At 42.8% G+C, this 22,087-nt stretch overlaps 1 protein-coding gene across 6 annotated transcripts in view; it reads left to right on the top strand.

The window, feature by feature from the left end:
- Positions 1-22,087, top strand: part of MAJIN (membrane anchored junction protein) — a 135,807-nt gene that overhangs the window by 106,423 nt on the left and 7,297 nt on the right. For all 6 annotated transcript variants that reach the window (XM_056527057.1, XM_056527058.1, XM_056527056.1 and 3 more), the window contains 2 exons: positions 14,498-14,534; positions 14,633-14,744. In XM_056527057.1, coding sequence (XP_056383032.1) covers positions 14,498-14,534; positions 14,633-14,744 — 149 coding nt within the window. The remainder of the gene's footprint in view (positions 1-14,497; positions 14,535-14,632; positions 14,745-22,087) is intronic.

The raw sequence follows: 22,087 nt of genomic DNA, 5'->3' as shown, positions 1-22,087 counted from the left end.
GATCGGCTATCCTGAACCTGAGCCAGAACTGTTTTATGGTCACCTTGGATTTGAGGGACGCATATTATCATGTCCTGATTTTCCAAGGTCATCAAAAATATTTAAGGGTGGAGGTAGTCTTGGGAACCTGTCTTTTTCAGCTCCAGTTTCAGGCGCTTCCCTTTGGCCTATCACAGGCTCCCTGAATCTTCACCAAACTTATGGCCGAGGTGATGGCCCATGTAAGAGAACAAAATATAGTCATAGTTCTGTACTTCCTTAGTTCCGTACTTTCCTTTTGGTGTCAGACTCGGAGGAGCTCTTGGTTCGGCAGGTTCTTCAGACTCAAAAAAATTCTGTTGAACCTAGGGTGGGGAGTAAATCTAGACAAAACCTACCTGGTCCCTTCTCAGGTATGCACATTCCCGAGGATAGGCCTGGATTCCACCCGTCAAATCTCCTTTCTTCCCCAATCCAAGGTGATTTTGGTCAGGCAGAAAGTGTCTCAGCTAATGAAACTAAAGGAGCTCCCCATAAGGGAGGCCATGTCTGTCCTGGGCCTGTTAACTTCTTGTATCCCAGCGGTTTTATGGGCTCAGTACCATTCGGGGAGGCTACAGGGACAAATCCTGAGCCAGTGGGACGGAGTCCCCGATTCATTAGACACTTACATGACCCCTTCAGCCCAAGTAAAGAGGTCCCTTCTCTGGTGGTTAAATCCGGCGAATCTAGAAAAGGGCATTTATTGGGTAAAAAAGAACGAATTTTGCCTTACTACAGACGCAAGCCCCTGCGGGTGGGGAGCCCACGGAGAATCCTTAATCCTTCAGGGTCAATGGAGTCAGGAGATTTCCAGGGAATCTCAGAACCTAAGGGAATTGAAGGCAGTCCTGTTCGCCATCTCTCAATCCGTTCCTCTGCTTGGCAGAAAAGACCTAAAAATTCTGTCAGACAATTCCACAGTAGTTGCCTACTTAAATCATCAGGGGGGTACCAGATCCCCTTCCCTCATGAGGACTTGTCATCACATCTTCAGACTGGCAGAGATGCATCTCAGCTCCTTGTTTGCTCTCCATCTAAAGGGGTCCCAAAATCAGGTGGTGGACTATCTCAGCAGACATCGCCTGAACCAAGGGGATTGGGAGTTAGATCAGATGATTTTTCTCCAGATCTGTCAACGTTGGGGTACTCCCCGCATAGATCTGTTCGCCTCAAGGGCCAACAGGAAAGTAAAAGATTTTTTCTCCCTGTCACCAGTGGATCACCCCCTGGGGATAGATGCTTTTTCACAGAGTTGGTGCAGGGGACTTCTTTATGCCTTCCCTCCGGTCAGGTTACTTCCCAGAATTCTAAGGAAGATCAGAGAGGACAGGGCGAGAGTAGTGGTCATTGCCCCATTCTGGCCTCGCAGGGTATGGTTCACCTGGTTGAGGAAGATGTCAGTGTCAGATCCCTGGATCCTTCCAGAGTCCCCGAACCTTCTACATCAAGGTCCAGTTATGCATGCCGAGACCTCCAATCTGCATCTGACGGCATGGCGGTTGAGCGGGGCATCTTAGAACAAAGGGGTCTTTCTGATCGTGTTATTACTACTCTGTTGGCGAGCAGAAAAAAGATAACTTCTCAAATTTATTTAAGAACTTGGAAAGCCTTTGGTAGATTCATGCAAAACCCTATTGATGTTCTTAAAACTCCTGACATCCCAAAAATATTAGATTTTTTGCAAGCGGGTCTAGATAAACAGCTTAGACCCAGTACTTTAAAAGTTCAAGTGTCAGCACTTAGTGCTCTTTTTGATTATAAACTAGCGGAACATCCCTGGATTACAAGATTTCTATCAGCAACAGTTAGGATGTCTTCGGTGGTTAGACCATTGGTTCCACCTTGGGACTTAAATATTGTCCTAAATAGTCTCACTAAAACTTCCTTTGAGCCATTAGTTGAGGTTCCCTTAAAGATTCTTACCTTAAAGCTAGTGTTTCTTTTGGCAGTCACGTCCGCCAAGAGGGTTGGGGAAATTGCTAGTTTCTCTATTAACCAGCCCTATTTGTCTGTCTTTAATGATAGAGTGGTGTTGTCTCCTGATTCAGCCTTTCTCCCCAAGAGGGTCTCTGACTTCCATAGAACTCAAGTTGTGATTCTACCTTCCTTCTGTGAAAATCCTAAAAATGACAAGGAAAAAGAATTCCATTGTCTAGATGTTAGGAGATGTCTTCTTCATTATTTGGAGATATCTAAAGATTGGCGACTATCGCCTAAGTTGTTACTTCAGTTCCAGGGGCCGAATAAAGGTAGAGCAGCTGCTCCTAGCACTGTGGCGAGGTGGATAAAATAATCCATCCAGCTAGCATACACTTCTGCAAATCTAAATCCTCCTTCAGGGTTTAGTGCTCATTCTACCAGATCAGTTTCTACATCCTGGGCAGAAAGAGCCTCAGCTTCTATTCAGCAGATCTGCAGAGCAGCCACCTGGAATTCACCACATACCTTTTACAAACACTACAAGTTGAATCAAATGAGAGATGAGGAACTTTCATTTGGTCGTAAAGTTCTCCAGACAGTAGTCCCCCCCCCCCCTAATTATTAGTCTAGTCTACTCACTCTCCAAAGGTGCCATCATGGGCGATAGGGAAAACATAAATTACTCTTACCGGTAATTGTTTTTCGTTGAGGCCATGATGGCACCTACTTATTCCCTCCCATGTTATATGTAAAAAAAAAAAAGGGGAGATATATTATTATTTCCTAGCTATGTATGTAGGTTATGGTTGATTATTATTCATTGATAATTCCTTTTGGGTTGTTACTCCTTGATACTTGCTTAAGAACTGGGGAATAGCAGCTCCTATGGTCCTTATATGCAAACTGTTTCCAGTTCCTGTTTCCTGTCCTGAGGAAGGAGGCGGTCTCTCCAAAGGTGCCATCATGGGCTCAACGAAAAACAATTACCAGTAAGAATAATTTTTATGTTTTTTTGTTTTTTCTGTAATTCTATAGGAATTAAAAAGAAACAAAAAACTGTCCTGAACAAAATTTTTCAAAAACACTAAGATGGGGCATGAGTTTTCTTAATAAGTCTTTTTAAATAATAGCTAACCTACAAAAGATTGACACCCTTTAAAATACACAAATCCCAAAAGCAAACAGAACGGATGGGGAGCATCAAGAAACAATAAACCTCTACATCATAGGTCACCAAGGGATAAGAAATAAAATAAATCCGCATGTAAATGTACCGTATACACAAGTATTATTCCTCACCTAGCTGGGACATGTTGGAGGCTACTGATGCACCCCACCACCACCTCAACACGTGTTTGGATCCTTCCTGGTGGTGGGGTGCATCAGTAGCCTCCAACATGTCCTAGCTAGGTGAGGAATGATACTTGTGTATACATGCTAATGTATTTACATGCTAATGTATTTTATTTCTTATCCCTTGGTGACATATGATGTAGAGGTTTATTGTTTCCTGATGCTCCCCATCCGTTCTGTTTGCTTTTGGGGTTTGTGTATTATATAGGGTGGATTATTTTAATGAGAGGGCTATTTTTGTCTTGTCATTTTCTCTAATAAAGGTTAATTCATTGTCATTGTTGTACTGTCAATCTTTTGTATGTAAGCGTATTTTGATTGAAGCTGGATTGCAGGTTGATATACTATTTAAATAATAATAAAAATGTGAGCAAAGGAGCCTCTGGTCTAGGCTTTCGTTATAAAATGGTGAAAAAGACTTTTATAAATGCACCATCCACCATACTTGCTTTATTTCAACACAAATGTTGTCACGATTCGGCTAGCTGGATGTGGATCCTCTGTGTCAGCGAGGGACTGGCGTGGACCGTTTCGGTGGACCGGTTCTAAGATGCTACTGGTATTCACCAGAGCCCGCCGCAAAGCGGGATGGTCTTGCTGCGGCGGTAGCAACCAGGTCGTATCCACCGGCAACAGCTCAACCTCGCTGACTGCTGAGAAGGAGTGGGACAGAAGGACTAGGCAGAGGCAAGGTCAGACGTAGCAGAAGGTCGGGGCAGGCGGCAAGGTTCGTAGTCAATATGGATGGCAGAAGATCTGGAAACAAAGGCTATGGACAACACTAAACGCTTTCACTGGCACAAGGCAACAAGATCCGGCAAGGAAGTGCAGGGGAAGTGAGGTATTATAGCCAGGGAACAGGTGGAAGCTAATTAGGCAGATTGGGCCAGGTACCAGTCATTGGTGCACTGGCCCTTTAAATCTTAGAGAGCTGGCGCGCGCGCGCCCTAGAGAGCGGAGCCGCGAACGCCAGCACAAGACAGCCGGGGACCGGGACGGGTAAGTGACTTGGGATGCGATTCGCGAGCGGGCGCGTCCCGCTATGCGAATCGCATCCCCGCCGGCAATGTCAATGCAGCGCTCCCGGTCAGCGGGTCTGACCGGAGCGCTGCAGAGAGAGGAACGCCGCGAGCGCTCCGGGGAGGAGCAGGGACCTGGAGCGCTCGGCGTAACAAATGTCATGTACCGCAACACTTTTATCATAAAAGGCTTATATGATATTTATTCTATTCAGGTTGGTGAGGATCCAGCAAAGACTCGGGTGAGTGTATCACTTCTATATGAAAGCCACAGACTGATCTCAGGATTTGGCAGCTGGCAATATGTCTATATGGCTTGTTTTGAAAATCAATAATGTGAAAACCTCTTACTTAATGTATAAAAACTGATCCTGTTCACTGAACAATTGACCCCATGACATTAGCAAATTAGATTATTTTTTTTATACACTTTAGCTACAACACATACACAGTTTGAGAGATAACACTTGTGATTTGTGTTATCATAAAGACAAGGCAAAACCAGTGCACTTTGTGTAGAAGCATTCTGCAGTTTATTATTGAACTGAAAGATTTTTTAAAGACAAATAGTATCTTTTGTTAGTGCTTAAAGGGGTTATCCACCATAAGGTGATTTTAGTACGTACCTGTCAGACAGTAATAGACATGCTTAGGAAGGATCTGCGCTTGTCTTGGGGCTTAATGGCTATGTTGTGAGATTACCATAACTGTGGCTAGCTTTTTGTGAACTAGTATTTCCTTTTTAAGTTTTCTTCTTTGCCTACAAATACCATAATTCCATTTTACTCCCTCCGACACATCAGCCACCCCACCCATTGAATCATAAATGAGCTGCATCCATTCAAAAGACCTGTGGTTTTCAATTAGGGTGCCTATAGCACGCGATCCCTCCACCCATTGAAGAAGGCAGGCTCCCTGTCATCAGCTGACTTGTGAGTCAGATCTCGGCTGCATTGCAACCTGGGAAAAATCTGAGACAAGAGTCATTTTGTATGCTGTTAAAAATAAATATTGGGGTATAGAAAACCATCACACTATATTATGAACTACACTAACTTTACAGCCCCTGTAGCATAGTCAAAATTCCTGAATTACCTCTTTAAAAACTGGTTCTAGGTGAACTTGGGTGTATTATAATAAACAGGCTATCACTAATTTTTGCTCCTCTGATTTTTATTTCCGATGGTTGCTCTGTTATGGTACTTCACAAACAAGGGTTAGTAATGCAGTTTGCAACACCATGGGTAATTTAATATTACAGTAAAACCTACATGTAAAAAATACTCTAAAAAGAGCTTCCCAAAGCAAATTTCAGTTTTCACTTTGCAGTGTTCAGGGATTTATCAATTGCGAAAGTCGCACAAAAAGTTGGAACCGCCTCCAAAGCAGCGTAAATGTAAGCCAGCCCGGACCTGGCTTACAAAACTTGCTTTGGAGAGCGGTATTTCATATTTCACGCCGGGAGCCGAGATCATGGCTCAGGCAGGAAAGACTACATCTCGCACCCGCACTATCTGTTGCAAGACTACAACTCCCAGCATGCCCTTACAGTGAGGACATGCTGGGAGTTGTACTTGTGGCTTGTGGTTGATGCAGGTCGGTGGCCGGGGCAGCTGAGCCGGCCGACACCCTGAAATATGAAAATACACTGTAGCTTCATATTTCCCGGGCAGTGCCGTGATTGGCCGGTTGGTCTTGGCAAATCACGTCATCGCCCGGGCAATATGAAATTACAGTGTATTTTCATATTTCTGGGAGCCCTCCGCTTCCCCGGCCACTGACCTGCATCAACCACCCAACACAACTACCAGCATGTCCTCACTGTAAGGGCATGCAGGGAGTTGTAGTCCTGCAAGAGGTAGTGCGGGTGCTAGATGAACAGCAGCAGCGGTGCTGGGGTAAGAAGAGTGGCGGTGGCAGAGTGAGATGAGCGGCAGCAGGGTGAGATGAGCGCCGGTGGCAGGGGGAGATGAGCGGCGGCGGCAGGGGAGATGTGCAGCAGCGGGTTAAGATTATGGGGGATATGAGATGAGGGGCTGGGGCAGCAGAGGGCTCCTAGAAATATGAAACTACACTGTAGTTCCATATTTCCTGGGCGGTGCCGTGATTGGCCAAGACCAGCCGGCCAATCACGGCACCGCCCGGGAAATATGAAATTACAGTGTAGTTTCATATTTCTGGGAGCAGGCCGGCTCTGCTGCCCCGGCCACCGGCCTGTATCAACCACCCGCCCAAGAGTTGCAACTACAACTCCCAGCATGTCCTCACTGTAAGGGCATGCTGGGAGTTGTAGTCTTGCGACAGCTAGCAGGCTGGCGGTAGATGCGGCTGGCATTTTAACACCAGGGTGCCTCCAGCTTTTTCTAAACTACAACTCCCATCATGGAAGTTGTAGTTTAGAAACGGGGTGTCTCCAGCTGTTGCTAAACTGCAACTCCCATCATGGTAGTTGTAGTTTAGAAAAGGGGGGCCTCCAGCTGTTGCTAAACTACAACTCCCATCATGGTAGTTGTAGTGTAGCAACAGCTGGAATCTCACTGTTCCTAAACTACAACTCCTATCATGGGAGTTGTAGTTTAGGAACAGCGAGACTCCAGATGTTGCTAAACTGGAGGCTCACTGTTGCTAAATTAAAACACCCATTGAAATAATGGGGGTTGTAATTTATGAACAGCTGTAGGCTCCCTTTTTGGAAACACTGCTTTATGGGCATTCTCCCCAGAGAAGAGCCCTTTAAATGTACTAACATATTTTTGTCTTTTTTTCTCTCATTATTTTAGATAGCGCTAACCCCCAATTATTGCCCCGGTAACCACCGCCACAACAGGCCCGGAGCATCAAAGATGGCGCACCTGGGCCTAGGCGGTAACAGGCTGGCGTTATTTAGGCTGGGAAGGGCCAGTGGTCCTCGCCCACCCTGGTAACATCAGGCTGTTGCTGCTTGGTTGGTATTTTGCTTAGATTGAAAATGGAAATTATTTCCAAAAAACGTGTGTGGTTCCCCATATTTTTATTCTCAGCCAGATACCAATCAGGCAGCAACAGCCTGACGTTACCAGGCCGGGCAAGGACCATTGTTATTGGTCCTCCCCACCCTAAATAACACCAGCCTGTTACCACCTAGGCCCAGGAGCGCCATTTTCGGTGGGTATCGTGGTAATAATTGGGGGTTAGCGCGAGCTGTTTATGAGGCCAACGCTAAGCCCCAGCTGAGTAATGGACTCCTTCTAAAAGACAGCTTCCACTACTAAGCCTGTAAAGTAAATTAAAAAAAAGTTTTTTTAAAACTTTTATTCCAAAAAAACACTCCCTCCACAAGCCCTTGTTAACCATTTTATTAACCCTTTCCCGCTTGTTGCGGTTCTAGGGTGATAATCCTGTCTGCAGCTCCACTTATTGTGGAAAATCCTGCATACTACACCAATTGTGATTTTAGAATTAGAGTAACACAAACATTCCCCTCCCCCGACCATGTGCTTTCTTTGTTAGAGTCGCTCAAAATGGCCACCAACTATATGAAAACGGAAGCAGGAAGTTCAGGCTAAAACTATAGGTCCTAAATATGTTTGTAAAAAGCACCCAGAAACACTGATTACGTTTTGTACAACTATGAAATAATTGTACAAGGTATTTTGGCAGAAATGTCTTGTACCAGCAGTGTATCCCACCAAATTAACTATCACTCAGTAACCAGCAAAGTTGATAACATTTAATAAAACATTAATTAGCTAAACCAAATAAGACATACATACAAGCATTAATACAATACTACATACTCTGTGTTTAGCAAACTAGCATGAATCTACCTGAGTGATACATGAAATTTAGTGTAGAAATGATACAATCAATATACTTATCCATCCCAGGCTAAGGAGCAGGAAAATGCTCCTCTCTCAACGAAGATCCCAAATCAAAGAGAGAGAGAGACAACTGATTTCCAGTGATTTCACTTTGGCCTAGTCCGCCTGCTCTCCTCACATAACCTGCAAAAACAGGTTATTTAGCCCCGCCCACTGTGGCTATAGGTGACTAAGCTTTAGACCGTGGGGGCAGGGAAATTTATACTACATGGGAAATAATGGATGTAAAAACACATAATTTCAGTGTCTATAACATTCCACCTCTTGCTTTTACATCATAATTTACCAATGTTAGGTGATTCCCTAAATTTCATGTCTGCTAGTTTATCAAACATACAACATGTATATCTCCATAAAACAAAGAAATACAAAGTAATTATATTCCCCCAGTTTCCCCATCCATCCAAATAATCCGGTATTTGGTGTTCCATGGAATTTTGATCGCTGTCAGTCTACATTGATCATGGTTAATGTCGCCCTCATTGTTCACTATGTAGCTGCAGCAAGAATCTAGGGCTAGGCGATTGTTAGAGCTACAGCCCTTATTTGTAGCTTCTCTTGAGACAGTTTCTTTAAAGCGTCCTTGTGGTGGGCAAAGCATTTTCCAAAATGTGCTGGAGGGTATTCTGTGGTTCTGGGTTCTCTTGTATCGCGATGTCATCCAAACCCAGTCTTGACGACTTGATCCTTGTCATCTTCCAACCACGGGATGCTGAGGAATGGGTAGCCTTCTTCACTCCATTAGAAGCGTTGGTCATCTGGTCATCTGTTTTTGGTGAGCTTGGATTCTTCTGATTGGAGGTCCATGGGTTGAGCGGGGTTACACTGCCACTAATCTGCTGAATGGAAAATAAACAGGTTTAGAGTCACTTTCCAACAATACAATTTTAATATTTCCAGGCCCATCAGAGATTCTCTTCTGCCTGTGCTGATCAGTGGACCTTCGTAAAACCCAACACTAGACACAGTTGAACTCCACTCTGCATATCCATACTCACTTTCCCAGCATTTTTCCAACCATTGCTAACTAATGTGTGAGTGTGAGTGTTACCTCAGTCCCTCTAGGCATATTGCCTTCTAGTGCAAAGAATGCTAAAACCTCCCCAACCTCTTGAAAAAAAATCAAAGTGGTTAGTTAGTTTATTACTAATTTGTTTTCCCCACAAATTTGGGGAGGCTCCTGTAAATGTCAACCCTAAACTAACAAATGAATTGTCATTTTTACAAGTAAGCCTATGGTATGGCCCAAGTGGCCAGAAAAGAAAGTTTAGCTGCATGCAGTCAGTATCTTATGTGCCTCCATTTTTTCCTGAAAGACAAAACAAGTGAAACATTATTTACATGCAAAAGGAAGGTGGCAATTTTACTCGTTAGTCTCCCTTCCCCCATTTGCTAACCGTGCAGATACCTAGGTAGAAGTATCGACCTTTAATGGAATAGCTTGGGTGACTTTTGCCTGATCAACAGGGGGCATGATAATTTCTGCCTGTAAGAGTATGGCTACTTGTGCACATAACTCCCTAAGCTTACCTTGAACCTGTTGTAGGAACATGTATTTTGTAATGCCATCTTTCATGGGAATAGACAAGTGAGGTTTATTTGGGAAACTGAGCGGTTTCTCTGGAAAGCGTTGCTTGGAGGAAGAATGTATATTTCTGGATTTACCTGGTTACCTCTGCGTCATGTTTCCATTAGAACAACAACTTGTGGAGATATGGCCATTATGACCACATGTAGTACATTTAGCTGAACAGTATTTAGTTTTGTTACCATGTGCCTTACAATATCTAGCGATATGGCCTGAAACACCACATGCAAAACAAGACTTTACCCTTTTAGCCGTATTTACTATCTGGGTCTCATTTTTCATAGCTGAGCTATACCGTTTCACTGCTAGAAACACACTTCTAACAACTCTTAAACTGTTCCAATTTGCTTTGTACTTCCCCTTGTTGCTATTCAATTTCTGTTTCTTACACAATTGAGAACCAACACTGGGAACTTCTACAATCTCACTCTCTAGCGCCCCCTTATTTGCACTTGAAACACAGACCTTTTCAGAGGGTAAATCTGCTGTGGAATGTGACTGTGAATTATGGGAAGAGGCCATTACTGACACCATTTTGGGGAACTGGCGTTTAGCAATCTCATTCCTCAACTCCTGGATTTCAGCATAAGACTGAGCCAATTTTCCATCAGTATCTATACATTGGTTTTCCCATTCCAGTAATTCTGATTCCAACATGCGAATCTGCCTTTCTTTATCACGAATAATCTGTGTTTTTGTCTATAACTCTTTCTCAAGTTCCTCATTTCTCTGCACCTCACATTTTAGGGCATGTAAAAGAATCCAACCAACTTCAGCCGCAGCTCTGCTCTCATTTTTGGGATAAACCCCTAAATCAAGCTTCAGAGCCATACCTCCTATCTCATCCTCCTATGTCTGGGTAAGCTGGTGCACCCTAGCGTACAAGCTCTTCTGCTATAACACTCCATTTTCCCATAGTGGTAGCCCAATGTGGTACAGCCCCAAATTTGGGCCTTCTATCCTCCATCAATGCACAAAACTTCTTCCTAAGGAAACTCATTCTGAACAACAGAATCTCAAGCACAATATCAGATGGCGGGACAATAACACGTGTTTGCAGTAAGCCTTACTAGTATATATTCTACCACTAACACATACACAAACAGGCTTCACTGGGGTATCTCGCACAAGCGTGTATGCCCGCTCACACTAGTGAAACACGGAAAATATAGTGTAGAGTTACATCTCACACAACTAAGGGTACAATCACAATCTAGGAACACGTACAACAGGAGACTTTCAATATGCTTTACAATCTGTGTCTAATAACTATCATGTATGCAATACAACCAACCATTACCTACAAAAGTAATGCTATTGATTACCAGTGACAAAACACTAATGCAATACAAGTTACCCTTAAATAAGGAACACAAAGCAATAGTCTATGAGGATCCTGTATAACTAGTACTAGTATCACTACACGTGATAACCACATCTAAACAGATTAACCTATTGTATCATACAACAAAAATCTGTAAGAGCTTCCTCCTGTCCAATGCAATAATCCTTAGGTCACAGTTTAAGTCTCTTGTAGACTCACTCAATTACACTGGGAACATATACTAATTTTATCAAAAAGATATACCAAATTAGAAAAGTGATTAAACTATTATTGTAAATATGGTTATTAACTGCCAATACTCAATTTCCGGCAAAATCCTGCCTGACTACGCCATTTGTTGCGTTTCTAGGGTGATAATCCTGTCTGCAGCTCCTCTTATTGTGGAAAATCCTGCATACTACACCAATTGGGATTTTAGAATTAGAGTAAAAACAAGCATTCCCCTCCCCCGACCATGTGTTTTCTTTGTTAGTCCCCAAAATGGCCACCAACTATATGAAAACGGAAGCAGGAAGTTCAGGCTAAAACTATAGGTCCTAAATATGTTTGTAAAAAGCACCCAGAAACACTGATTAATTTTTCTACAACTATGAAATAATTGTACAAGGTATTTTTGCAGAAATGTCTTGTACCGGCAGTGTATATCCACCAAATTAACAATCACTCGGTAACCAGCAAAGTTGATAACATTTAATAAAACATTAATTAGCTAAACCAAATACATACAAGCATTAATACAATACTACATACTCTATGTTTAGCAAACTAGCAGGAATCTACCCGAGTGGTATATAAATATTTAGCGTAGAAATGATACAATCAATATACTTATCCATCCCAGGCTAAAGGAGCAGGAAAATGCTCCTCTCTTCAAGGAAGATCCAAAAGGAAAGAGAGCGAGGGCCCTCTGGTTTCCTGTGAAACCTCCTAATGCCCCACCCCTTTGGCCTAGTCCGCCTGCTCTCCTCACATAACCTGGAAAAACAGGTTCTTTAGCCCCACCCACTGTGGCTATAGTTGACTAAGCTTTAGACCGTGGGGGCAGGGAAATTTATACTACATGGGAAATAATGGATGTAAAAACACATAATTTCAGTGTCCATAACACCGCTATAGGACATATGCATACGTCCAAGCATCCGACACGTTTGCGCAACTGGACGTATGCATATATCCTTGCGATCTCCGGCACTGCCGCGGACAGCGCGTGAGATCGGCGACAGGACCCGGCTGTTAATCACAGCAGGAGTCCCGCTGCCTGAGCCGTGTTCGCGCAGGTCCCGGCAGCATTAACCCCCTAGATGATGTGATCAATCCTATGGCAACTATGGTGTTCACAGGGGGAGCGCTCTTCCCCTGTTTACCAACGGTGGCGCCACGATACGATCGCGGGTCGCAGTTGGTTGCTGTGGCAGCAGGAGTTCAGATCATGACCTCCTGTCTGTCTGCTACGGAAGCCTGTGAGATCCAGCCAGAGGCTGGATCGCACAGGCTGTAGTGTGTGCAGCTCATCAGGTCATACTGTGATGCAGTACAAATGTATTGCAGCATAGTATAACCTGTAAAAAGTTATAAAAAAATAAAATAAAAAGTTCTTCAATAAAAGTATGAAGTATAAAAAAATGCCCCTTTCCCAATAAAAGCCCTGTATTATCACCAAAAAAGATTGAAAACACAAATCATATACATAATAGGCATTGCCACGTCCATAATGACTATAAAACTATAATGTAAATTATCCCGCACGGTGAACGCCGTAAAAAAAAACATTAAAAAAAGCGCAAAATTCGCCAATTTTGGTACAAATAACGGAATAAAAAAAGATCAAAAGGTAGCACATAGCACAAAAATGATACCAATAAAAAGTACAGCTCATCCCGTAAAAAATAAGCCCTTACTCAACAGCGTCGGACGAAAAATAAAAAAGGCTGTTGGAAAATGAATGGCAGAAAAATAATTTTGCTCAGAAAAGGAAAAAGAACATAGAAAGCTATATAAAATGGGTATCACCATAATCGTACTGACCCACAGAATAAATATAACCTCACCTTTACCGCACAGTGTACACCATAAAAAACTGCCAGAAATGTTCCAGTTTTTCACAATATTTTGAAGTTTTTCACAAAAAATGCTGCATGTGTCAATAAAAATGCACCACTTATATAAAGTACAATATGTCATGAAAAAACTATCTCAGAATCGCTCTGCTCAGAAAAAGTGTTTATAGTTATTACCATTTAAAGAGATACATGTCAAATAAAATTAAAAAAAGCCTGGTCATTGAGGTAAAAAATGGGTCCTTCCTTAAGGGGTTAAAGTAGACAAAAAAATGCAGGTCATCGACGTAGTCCACCAAATCCAAAGCAGTGCACAGGATACACAGTGTTTAAATGGCTCCCAGGCCACTCCCCTGCATCTCCCACCTGCCCGCTAGCAACTATAACTCCCAGCATACCCTTAGTGTGCACATGCTGGAGTTGTAGTTGCAACAGCTAGCCAGCAGGTGGGTGGTCGGGGGAGTGGAGCAGGCCGGCTCAGAGGGAGTGGAGCAGGCCGTCAGAGCCATGATCACAGCTCCGGGCAGGAAATATGAAATTACAGTGCAGTCATATTCCTTTGAGCCAGCCAACTCCACTCCCCGGCCACTAGCTGTTGGAAGACCACTCCCAGCATGCCCTTACAGTGAGGACATGCTGTGAGTTATAGTTGCAACAGCTAGAAAACGGGTGGTAGATGCAGGCTGGTGTCCGGCGAGTGGATCTTCACAAAAAGTCGCACAGAAAGTCGCAGGTGTAACTTTTTGTGCGACTTTTAAAAAATTCTGTCGATATTTTTGTAAGCCAGGTCTTATCTGGCTGTGAATTGCGACAATTTAAAGTGGGTTTGCTTACGTGCGACATTCGCACTTCATAAATTTTCGACCATTGCAAAGTGAAAACTGAAAGTTGCTTAGGTAAGGCTATTTGCAACTTTATGCGAGTTTGTTAAAAAAAGAGCTTGAAATCCCCTGGTAAATCTCCCCTATAAGATTTTAGTTTTTTCTCTATGTTGGCTCCATTCTTGGTTTTGGTTAAAAATACTGACCAAAATGTCACATGTGCACCCAGCCTAACTCCAGGCACCCCCACCAATCAGCTGATTAAACACTGTGGTTATATTTTATCAATTGTAGCTGCAGTTACCCAGCACATCCACTACACAGTGTACAGAACTGTCTTCTCATAATAATTAACTTAAAATTAACTTAATTAATTAACTTAAATTAACTTAAAATTAATTTTGGAGAGACTTTTCTTTAATGGTCTATGTTCTTAATCTTTGCCTGTCAAAATTTTTGATAACATTTTTTTTAATAGAAGTGTTTTGTTTCCTGTGATTAAAAAAACATAAGGATGAAACCCAGGACAAAGAAAGCTGCAGTAACCTGGGTAAGGAGTTACTGACATTCTGTTTGGTTTATTTGAAGTTGTATAATAAGCTCTTCTCACTAACTAGTATTTGAACTGTAAATTTGTATTTATTGCAGAAAATGAAAAATGTCAAATAACTAGCGATTCAGAAGAGCTATGCGGGGCTCTGTGCCCAACTCTGGATCCTGGAACGCAGAATCCTGGGGGCCTTTTGGAGGTCCTAAAGAGGTAACTAGGGGTCATAGGGGTAAATTGTACACACATTGGACTGAGCTGCAGAAAATTTTCACAGCAAATCCACAAAAAATCTACAGTTAAATCTGCAAGAGGACACCAAATAGAATTTTGCTTGCACAAATCTGTACGAGAAAACTGCCCTGAATCTGTCACGTGCAATTACTGTTGCAGTGTCTGTGTTGGCCTTTTTTGATGTCTGACACTATGTTATACTGACACTATGTTATACTGATTTAAGAGTTATAATTTGTGATGGGGTCTCTTCTAAATAAGGTATTGCAGTCTAAATAGTTGAACAGATAACGTTACTTATTGTTCTTTTAGGCTTTGTTCACATGGTCAAAAACATGCTTTTTTTTCCCCACATTGAAACTATACATATGCCCAACTCAAAAACTATGTGATTTGATCTAAAGAAAATCTCCCATTGATATGTCACTTTTTTTCTCACGGCCCGGCTTGGTTTTGCAAAAAGTCTAGGAACTGTGTGATACTCCAGTGGAGCACCAACATTTTGGTTGTGCTCAGAGTAGCTGCTGCCTTTCACCTGTCCTACAGTGTGTCCTCAGTAATGTTACCTCTTACCCACGTCCTGCGATGCCTACAAATTATCCATTGGGTTGCACTCAGTGTTGTTATGGCCAGTGCCTCCAGAGGAGATTTTGACTGCAAAGTAACTATGTACTACAGAATTACTTCCAACCACTCTGAGCAATGATTGTGTAGTTGGTGTAAGACTAGTATATGGTAACATAGTCCCAATCCAAGTACTTGCTTAGAAAGAGTACCACTCGTTAACCCCTTAAGGACCAGACCCATTTTATTTTTGCATTTTCGTTTTTCCCTCACGCCTTCTAAAAATCATATATTTTTTTTTATATTTCCATCCACAGACCCATATGAGGGCTTGTTTTTTGCGTCGCCAATTTTACTTTGTAGTGTCATCACTTATTTTACCATAAAATGTACGGTGCAATCAAAATAATATTATTTATGTGGGAAAATTGAAAAAGAAAATAGCAATTTAGCAAATCTTGGAAGGTTTTGCTTTCACGCTGTATACTTTATGGTACAAATAACATGTTTTCTTTATTCTGTAGGTCAATGCAATTAAAATGATACCCATGATATATGCGATCGCGGCTGATAGCAGCCGGGACCTGCGGCCCATGATGCGAGCTGTGGACCGGTGCTTGCTGTCATGGTGGAGCGTAAATGTACATCATGGTGTGTTATGTACCACGGCACCAGGACGTACATTTACGTCCATTGTCGTTAAAGGGGTACTCCAATAAGGAAAAAAAAATATATATATAGCTCATTAGTGTGATTCACCTGTGGCTCATTTATATATTCCTCCACCCTCCTCACTCCCCTGCCAGATCTTTGTTGCTTTGAGCCTGAGAGAAAGCATTCCTGTTTCTGCCTTGCCGTGTATCTGATCTTTCTCTTTGTGACCCGACCTTGCTTCTCTGCCATCTGCCTATTGACCTCCTGCTACGTCCTGACTACGCGCTGCCTTATCCCTCCTGTGCCATGCATCTCCTCAGCCACCTGAGTGGTCGAGCCGTTCCAGGGGTAGTGACCTGGGTGCCGCCGGCCGCAGCAAGTCCATCCTGCTTTTCGGCGGGCTCTGGTGAAAACCAGCGGCACCTTAGACTCCGCTCCCTGGTATGCTCCAAGTCATCACACAGGTCCAGCGGATCCACATCCAGCGGGGTTGCTGTCTTCTGAAACGTGAGTGTTACAATTATTATTTTTTTTTTTTAAATCAACTGGTGCCATTAAAGTTAAACAGATTTGTAAATTACTTCTATTAACCTCTTGGGGATGAAGGGCATACAGGTATGCCCTTGCTCCCTGGTACTTAAGGACCAAGGGCGTACCTGTATGCCCGTGGGAATTTCCGTCCCCGTCGTGCTGATGGGGTTCTGAGACCCCCCCATGTCGGCGATCGCCAGTGAATTCACATCGGCAATTTGCGGCTATTCCTGGTCATACTGGTCTCCGGTGACCCGGAAAATAAGGGAGATCGGGGTTGTCCAAGACACCCACGATCCCCCTGAAGGGATACGAGTGAGGTGGCAGGGGTGCCACCCCTCCTATTCCTGCCATTGGTCATCTAGAAGCGACGACCAATTGCAGATCGGGGGCGGGGAGGTTAACTTTCGGTTTCCCCGTTCTGCCCACCCACAATAGGCCAGGCAGAACGGGGAAATCGACGAGGACCGACACCGAAGGTCCACTTACCCATCGGCAGCGGCAGTGGGCGACGATCGGCAGCGGTTATCGGCGGCAGAAGAGGATGGCGATGCGGCTCCCTGGATCCTGTGGAAGCATGTGAGTTGGCTAGCAACATCTGGAGGGCTACAGTTTGAGACCACTATACAGTGGTCTCTAAACTGTAGCCCTCCAGATGTTGCAAAACTGCAACTCCCAGCATGCCCAGACAGCTGTTTGTGCATGCTGGGATTTGTACTTATGCAACAGCTAGAGGGCCACAGTTTGGAGATCACTGTGCAGTGATCTCTAAACTGTGGCCCTCTAGATCTTGCAAAACTACAACTCCTAGCATGCCCACACAGCAGTTTGCTGTCAGTACATGCTGGGATTTATAGTTTTGCAACATCTGGAGGGCCACAGTTTGGAGATCACTGTGCAGTGGTCTCTAAACAGTAGCCTCCAGATGTGGCAAAACTGCAAATCTACTAAATCCACTAACACATAATAAAGGGTAAAACACTACATATACACCCCCTTACACTGTGTGTGTGTGTCCCCAATAAAAATGAAAAACGTATCGTATAGCAGTGTTTCCAAAATGGAGCCTCCAGCTGTTGCAAAACTCCCAGAATTTCCGGAGAGCCACTGACTGTCCAGGCATGCTGGGAGTTTAGCAACGGCTGGAGGCACCCTGTTAGGGGTATTCTAAGCCAGTGATTCCCAATGTCCACCCCTATGCAATCTCTAATTTAGTCCTCAAATGCGCATGGCGCTCTCTCACTTTGGAGCCCTGTCGTATTTCAAGGAAACAGTTTAGGGCCACATATGGGGTATTTCCGTACTCGGGAGAAATTGCACTACAAATTTTGGGGGGCTTAGTACGGAAATACCCCATATGTGGGCGTAAAATGCTCTGCGGACGTACAACAAGGCTCAGGAGTGAGAGCCTATCATTTGAGGCCTATCATAAATTGGTGATTTGCACAGGGGTGGCTGATTTTACAGCCGTTCAGACATAAACGCAAAAAAATAAATATCCACATGTGACCCCATTTTGGAAACTACACCCCTCACGAATTAAACAAGGGGTATAGTGAGCCTTAACACCCCACAGGTGTTTGAAGAATTTTCATTAAATTTGGATGGGAAAATGAAAAAAATCTTTTTTTCACTAAAATGCTGGTGTTACCCTGAATGCTGATGTTACCCTAAAATTACCCTAAAGGGAAAATAGGAAAGAAGCCCCCCAAAATTTGTAAGAACATACTCCATATGTGGATGTAAAGCGCTCTGCGGATGCACTACAATGCTCAGAAGAAAAGGAGGGCCATTGGGATTTTGGAGAGGAAATTTGTCCAGAATTGGAGGCCATGTGTGTTTACAAAGCCCCCATAGTGCCAGAACAATGGACCCCCCCACACATGTGACCATTTTGGAAACTACACCCCTCATGTAATGTAATAAGGGGTACAGGGAGCATTTATGCCCCACAGGTGTCTGACAGATTTTTGGAACAGTGGTCCGTGAAAATGAAAAATTAAATTTTTCATTTGCACAGCCCACTGTTCCAAAGATCTGTCAAATGCTAGTGGGGTATAAATACTCACTGCACCCCTTATTAAATTCTGTGAGGGGTGTAGTTTCCAAAATGGGGTCACGTGTGGGGGGGTTCCACTATTCTCTCTCTAAAAGCTCAATGGCGGTCCTCCTCTTCTGAGCATTGTAGTTCTCCAGCAGAACACTTGACGTCCACACATGGGGTATTTCCATAATCTGCTATTACTCCTTGTAAAAATGTAAAATTTGGGGACAAAACTGCATGAAAACTTTTTTCATTTATACATCCAATTTTAACAAAAAGTTGTCAAAGACCTGTGAGGTGTTAAGGCTCACTGTACTGTTACGTTCCTTGAGGGGTGCAGTTTCCAAAATAGTAGGCCATGTGTTTTTTTTGTGTGTTTTTTTTGCTGTTCTGGCACCATAGGGGCTTCCTAAATGTGACATGGCCCCCATAAACCATTTCAGCAAAATTTGCTTTCCAAAAGCCAAATGTGACGTCACAACATGGGGTATTTCCATGCTCAGAAGAGATGGGTTACAAATTTTGGGAGGCATTTTCTACAATTACCCTTTGTAAAAATTGTAAATTTGGTGAAAAAAACTGCACTTTTTTTTTTTATTTTTTATTTACACATCTGATTTTAACGAAAAGTCGTCAAACACCTGTGGGGTGTTAAGGCTCACTGGACCCCTTGTTACGTTCCTTGAGGGGTGTGGTTTCCAAAATGATATGCCATGTGGGGCATTTTCTGCTGTTCTGGCACCATAGGGGCTTCCTAAATGTGACATGCCCCCCAAAAACCAATCCAAAATCCAATCCAAAATCTCATTATTGCTCCTTCCCTTCTGAGCCCTCTACTGCGCCCACCGAACACTTGACATACACATATGAGGTATTTCCTTACTCGAGAGAAATTGGGTTACAAATTTTGGGGGGCATTTTCTCCTATTAACCCTTGTAAAAATTCAACAACTGGGTCTACAAGAACATGCGAGTGTAAAAAATGAAGATTTTGAATTTTCTCCTTCACTTGCTGCTATTCCTGTGAAACACCTAAAGGGTTAACACACTTACTGAATGTCATTTTGAATACTTTGAGGGGTGCAGTTTTTATAATGGGGTCATTTGTTAGGTATTTCTAATATGAAGGTCCTTCAAATCCACTTCAAAACTGAACTGGTCCCTGAAAAATTCCGCTTTTGAAAGTTTTGTGAAAAATTGGAAAATTGCTGCTGAACTTTGAAGCCTTCTGATGTCTTCCAAAAGTAAAAACATGTCAACTTTATGATGCAAACATAAAGTAGATATATAGTATATGTGAATCAATATAGAATTTATTTGGAATATCCATTTTCCTTACAAGCAGAGAGCTTCAAAGTTAGAAAAATGCAGCATTTTAAATTTTTTCATAAAATTTTTGAATTTTTCACCAAGAAATGATGCAAGTATCGACAAAAAATTACCACTAACATAAAGTAGAATATGTCATCAAAAAAACAATCTCGGAATCAGAATGAAAAGTAAAAGCATCCCAGAGTTATTAATGCTTAAAGTGACCTTGGTCAGAGGTGCAAAAAACGCTCTGGTCCTTAAAGGAGAACTACGGGATTGAAAAATGTATCCCCTATCCTAAGGATAGGGGATAAGTTTCAGATCGCGGGGGGTCCGACCGCTGGGGCCCCCGCGATCTCCCGTATGGGGCCCCGGCTCTCTGGTTAGAGAGGGCGTGTTGACCACTGCACGAAGCAGCGGCCAACACGCCCCCTCCATATACTGCTATGGGAGAGACGGAAATTGCCGAAGGCAGCGCTTCGGCTCTCCCATAGCAGTAAATGGAGGGCGCGTGTCAGCCGCCGCCTCGTGCGGTGGTCGACACACTCTCTCTATGCAGAGAGCCACAGCCCCGTACGGGAGATCGTGGGGGGCCCCAGCGGTCGGACCCCCCGCGACTGAAACATTCCCTATCCTTAGGATAGGGGATAAAATTTTCAATCCCGTAGTTCTCCTTTAAGGTGAAAATGGGCTTGGTCCTTAAGGAGTTAAAAATCTTATTTCTTCCAGTACTTATCAGCTGCTGTATACTACAGAGGAAGTTCTTTATTTTTTTAATTTCCTTTCTTCCTGACCACAGGTGCTCTCTGCTGACACCTCTGTCCATGTCAGGAACTGTCCAGAGCAGAATAGGTTTGCTATGGGAATTTGCTCCTACTCTGGACAGTTCCTAAAATGGACAGAGGTTGTAAGCAGAGAGCATTGTGGTCAGACAGAGAGGAAATTTAAAAAGAAAAGAACTTCCTCTGGAACATACAGCAGCTAATAAGTACTGGAAGGATTAACGGGGTACTCCGGTGAAAACCTTTTTTCTTTTAAATCAACTGGTGGCAGAAAGTTAAACATATTTGTAAATTACTTCTATTAAAAAATCTTAATCCTTCCAGTACTTATTAGCTGCTGAATGCTACAGAGGAAATTCCTTTGTTTTTGGAACACTGATGACATCACGAGCACAGTGCTCTCTGCTGACATCTCTGTCCATTTTAGCAACCATGCATAGCAGATGCATAGCAGATGCATAGCAGATGCATAGCAGATGCATAGCAGATATATGCTAAGGGCAAGTGGCTCAGTGGTTAGCACTGCTGCCTTGCAGTGCTGGGGACTTGGGTTCAAATCCTACTAAGGACAATAAATAAAGTGTTATTATTATTATTATTATAATAACGTCAGCAGAGAGAACTGTGCTCGTGATGTCATCAGAGAGCATTCCAAAAAGAAAATAATTTCCTCTGTAGTATTCAGCAGCTAATAAGTACAGGAAGGATTAAAAATTTTTAACAGAAGTCATTTACAAATATGTTTAACTTTCTGCCGCCAGTTGATTTAAAAAAAAAAGGGTTTCACCGGAGTACCCCTTTAAGATTTTAAAATAGAAGTAATTTACAAATCTGTTTAACTTTCTTGCATCAGTTGATTTAAAAAAAAAAAGTTTTAAAGTGGAGTACCCCTTTAACCACTTAAGGACCAAGGGCGTACAGGTACGCCTTTGCTCCCTGGTACTTAACCCATTAAGGACCGGGGTTTTTTCCGTTTTTGCATTTTCGTTTTTTGCTCCTTGCCTTTAAAAAATCATAACTCTTTAAATTTTGCACCTAAAAATTCATATGATGGCTTATTTTTTGCGCCACCAATTCTACTTTGTAATGACGTCAGTCATTGTGCCCAAAAATCTACGGTGAAACGGAAAAAAAAATCATTGTGAGACAAAATTGAAAAAAAAAACGCCATTTTGTAACTTTTGGGGGCTTCCGTTTCTATGTAGTACATTTTTCGGTAAAAATGACACCTTATCTTTATTCTGTAGGTCCATACGATTAAAATGATACCCTACTTATACAGGTTTGAATTTGTCGCACTTCTGGAAAAAATCATAACTTCATGCAGAAAAATGTATACGTTTAAAATTGTCATCTTCTGACCCCTATAACTTTTTATTTTTCCATGTATGGGGCGGTATGAGGGCTCATTTTTTGCGCCGTGATCTGAAGTTTTT

Source organism: Hyla sarda, chromosome 6, assembly GCF_029499605.1.
Source record: "Hyla sarda isolate aHylSar1 chromosome 6, aHylSar1.hap1, whole genome shotgun sequence".
In the NCBI taxonomy this organism is placed as follows: domain Eukaryota; kingdom Metazoa; phylum Chordata; class Amphibia; order Anura; family Hylidae; genus Hyla; species Hyla sarda.
The sequence above is the reverse complement of the archived record's forward strand: the minus strand, read 5'-3'. Positions and strand labels throughout refer to the sequence as shown.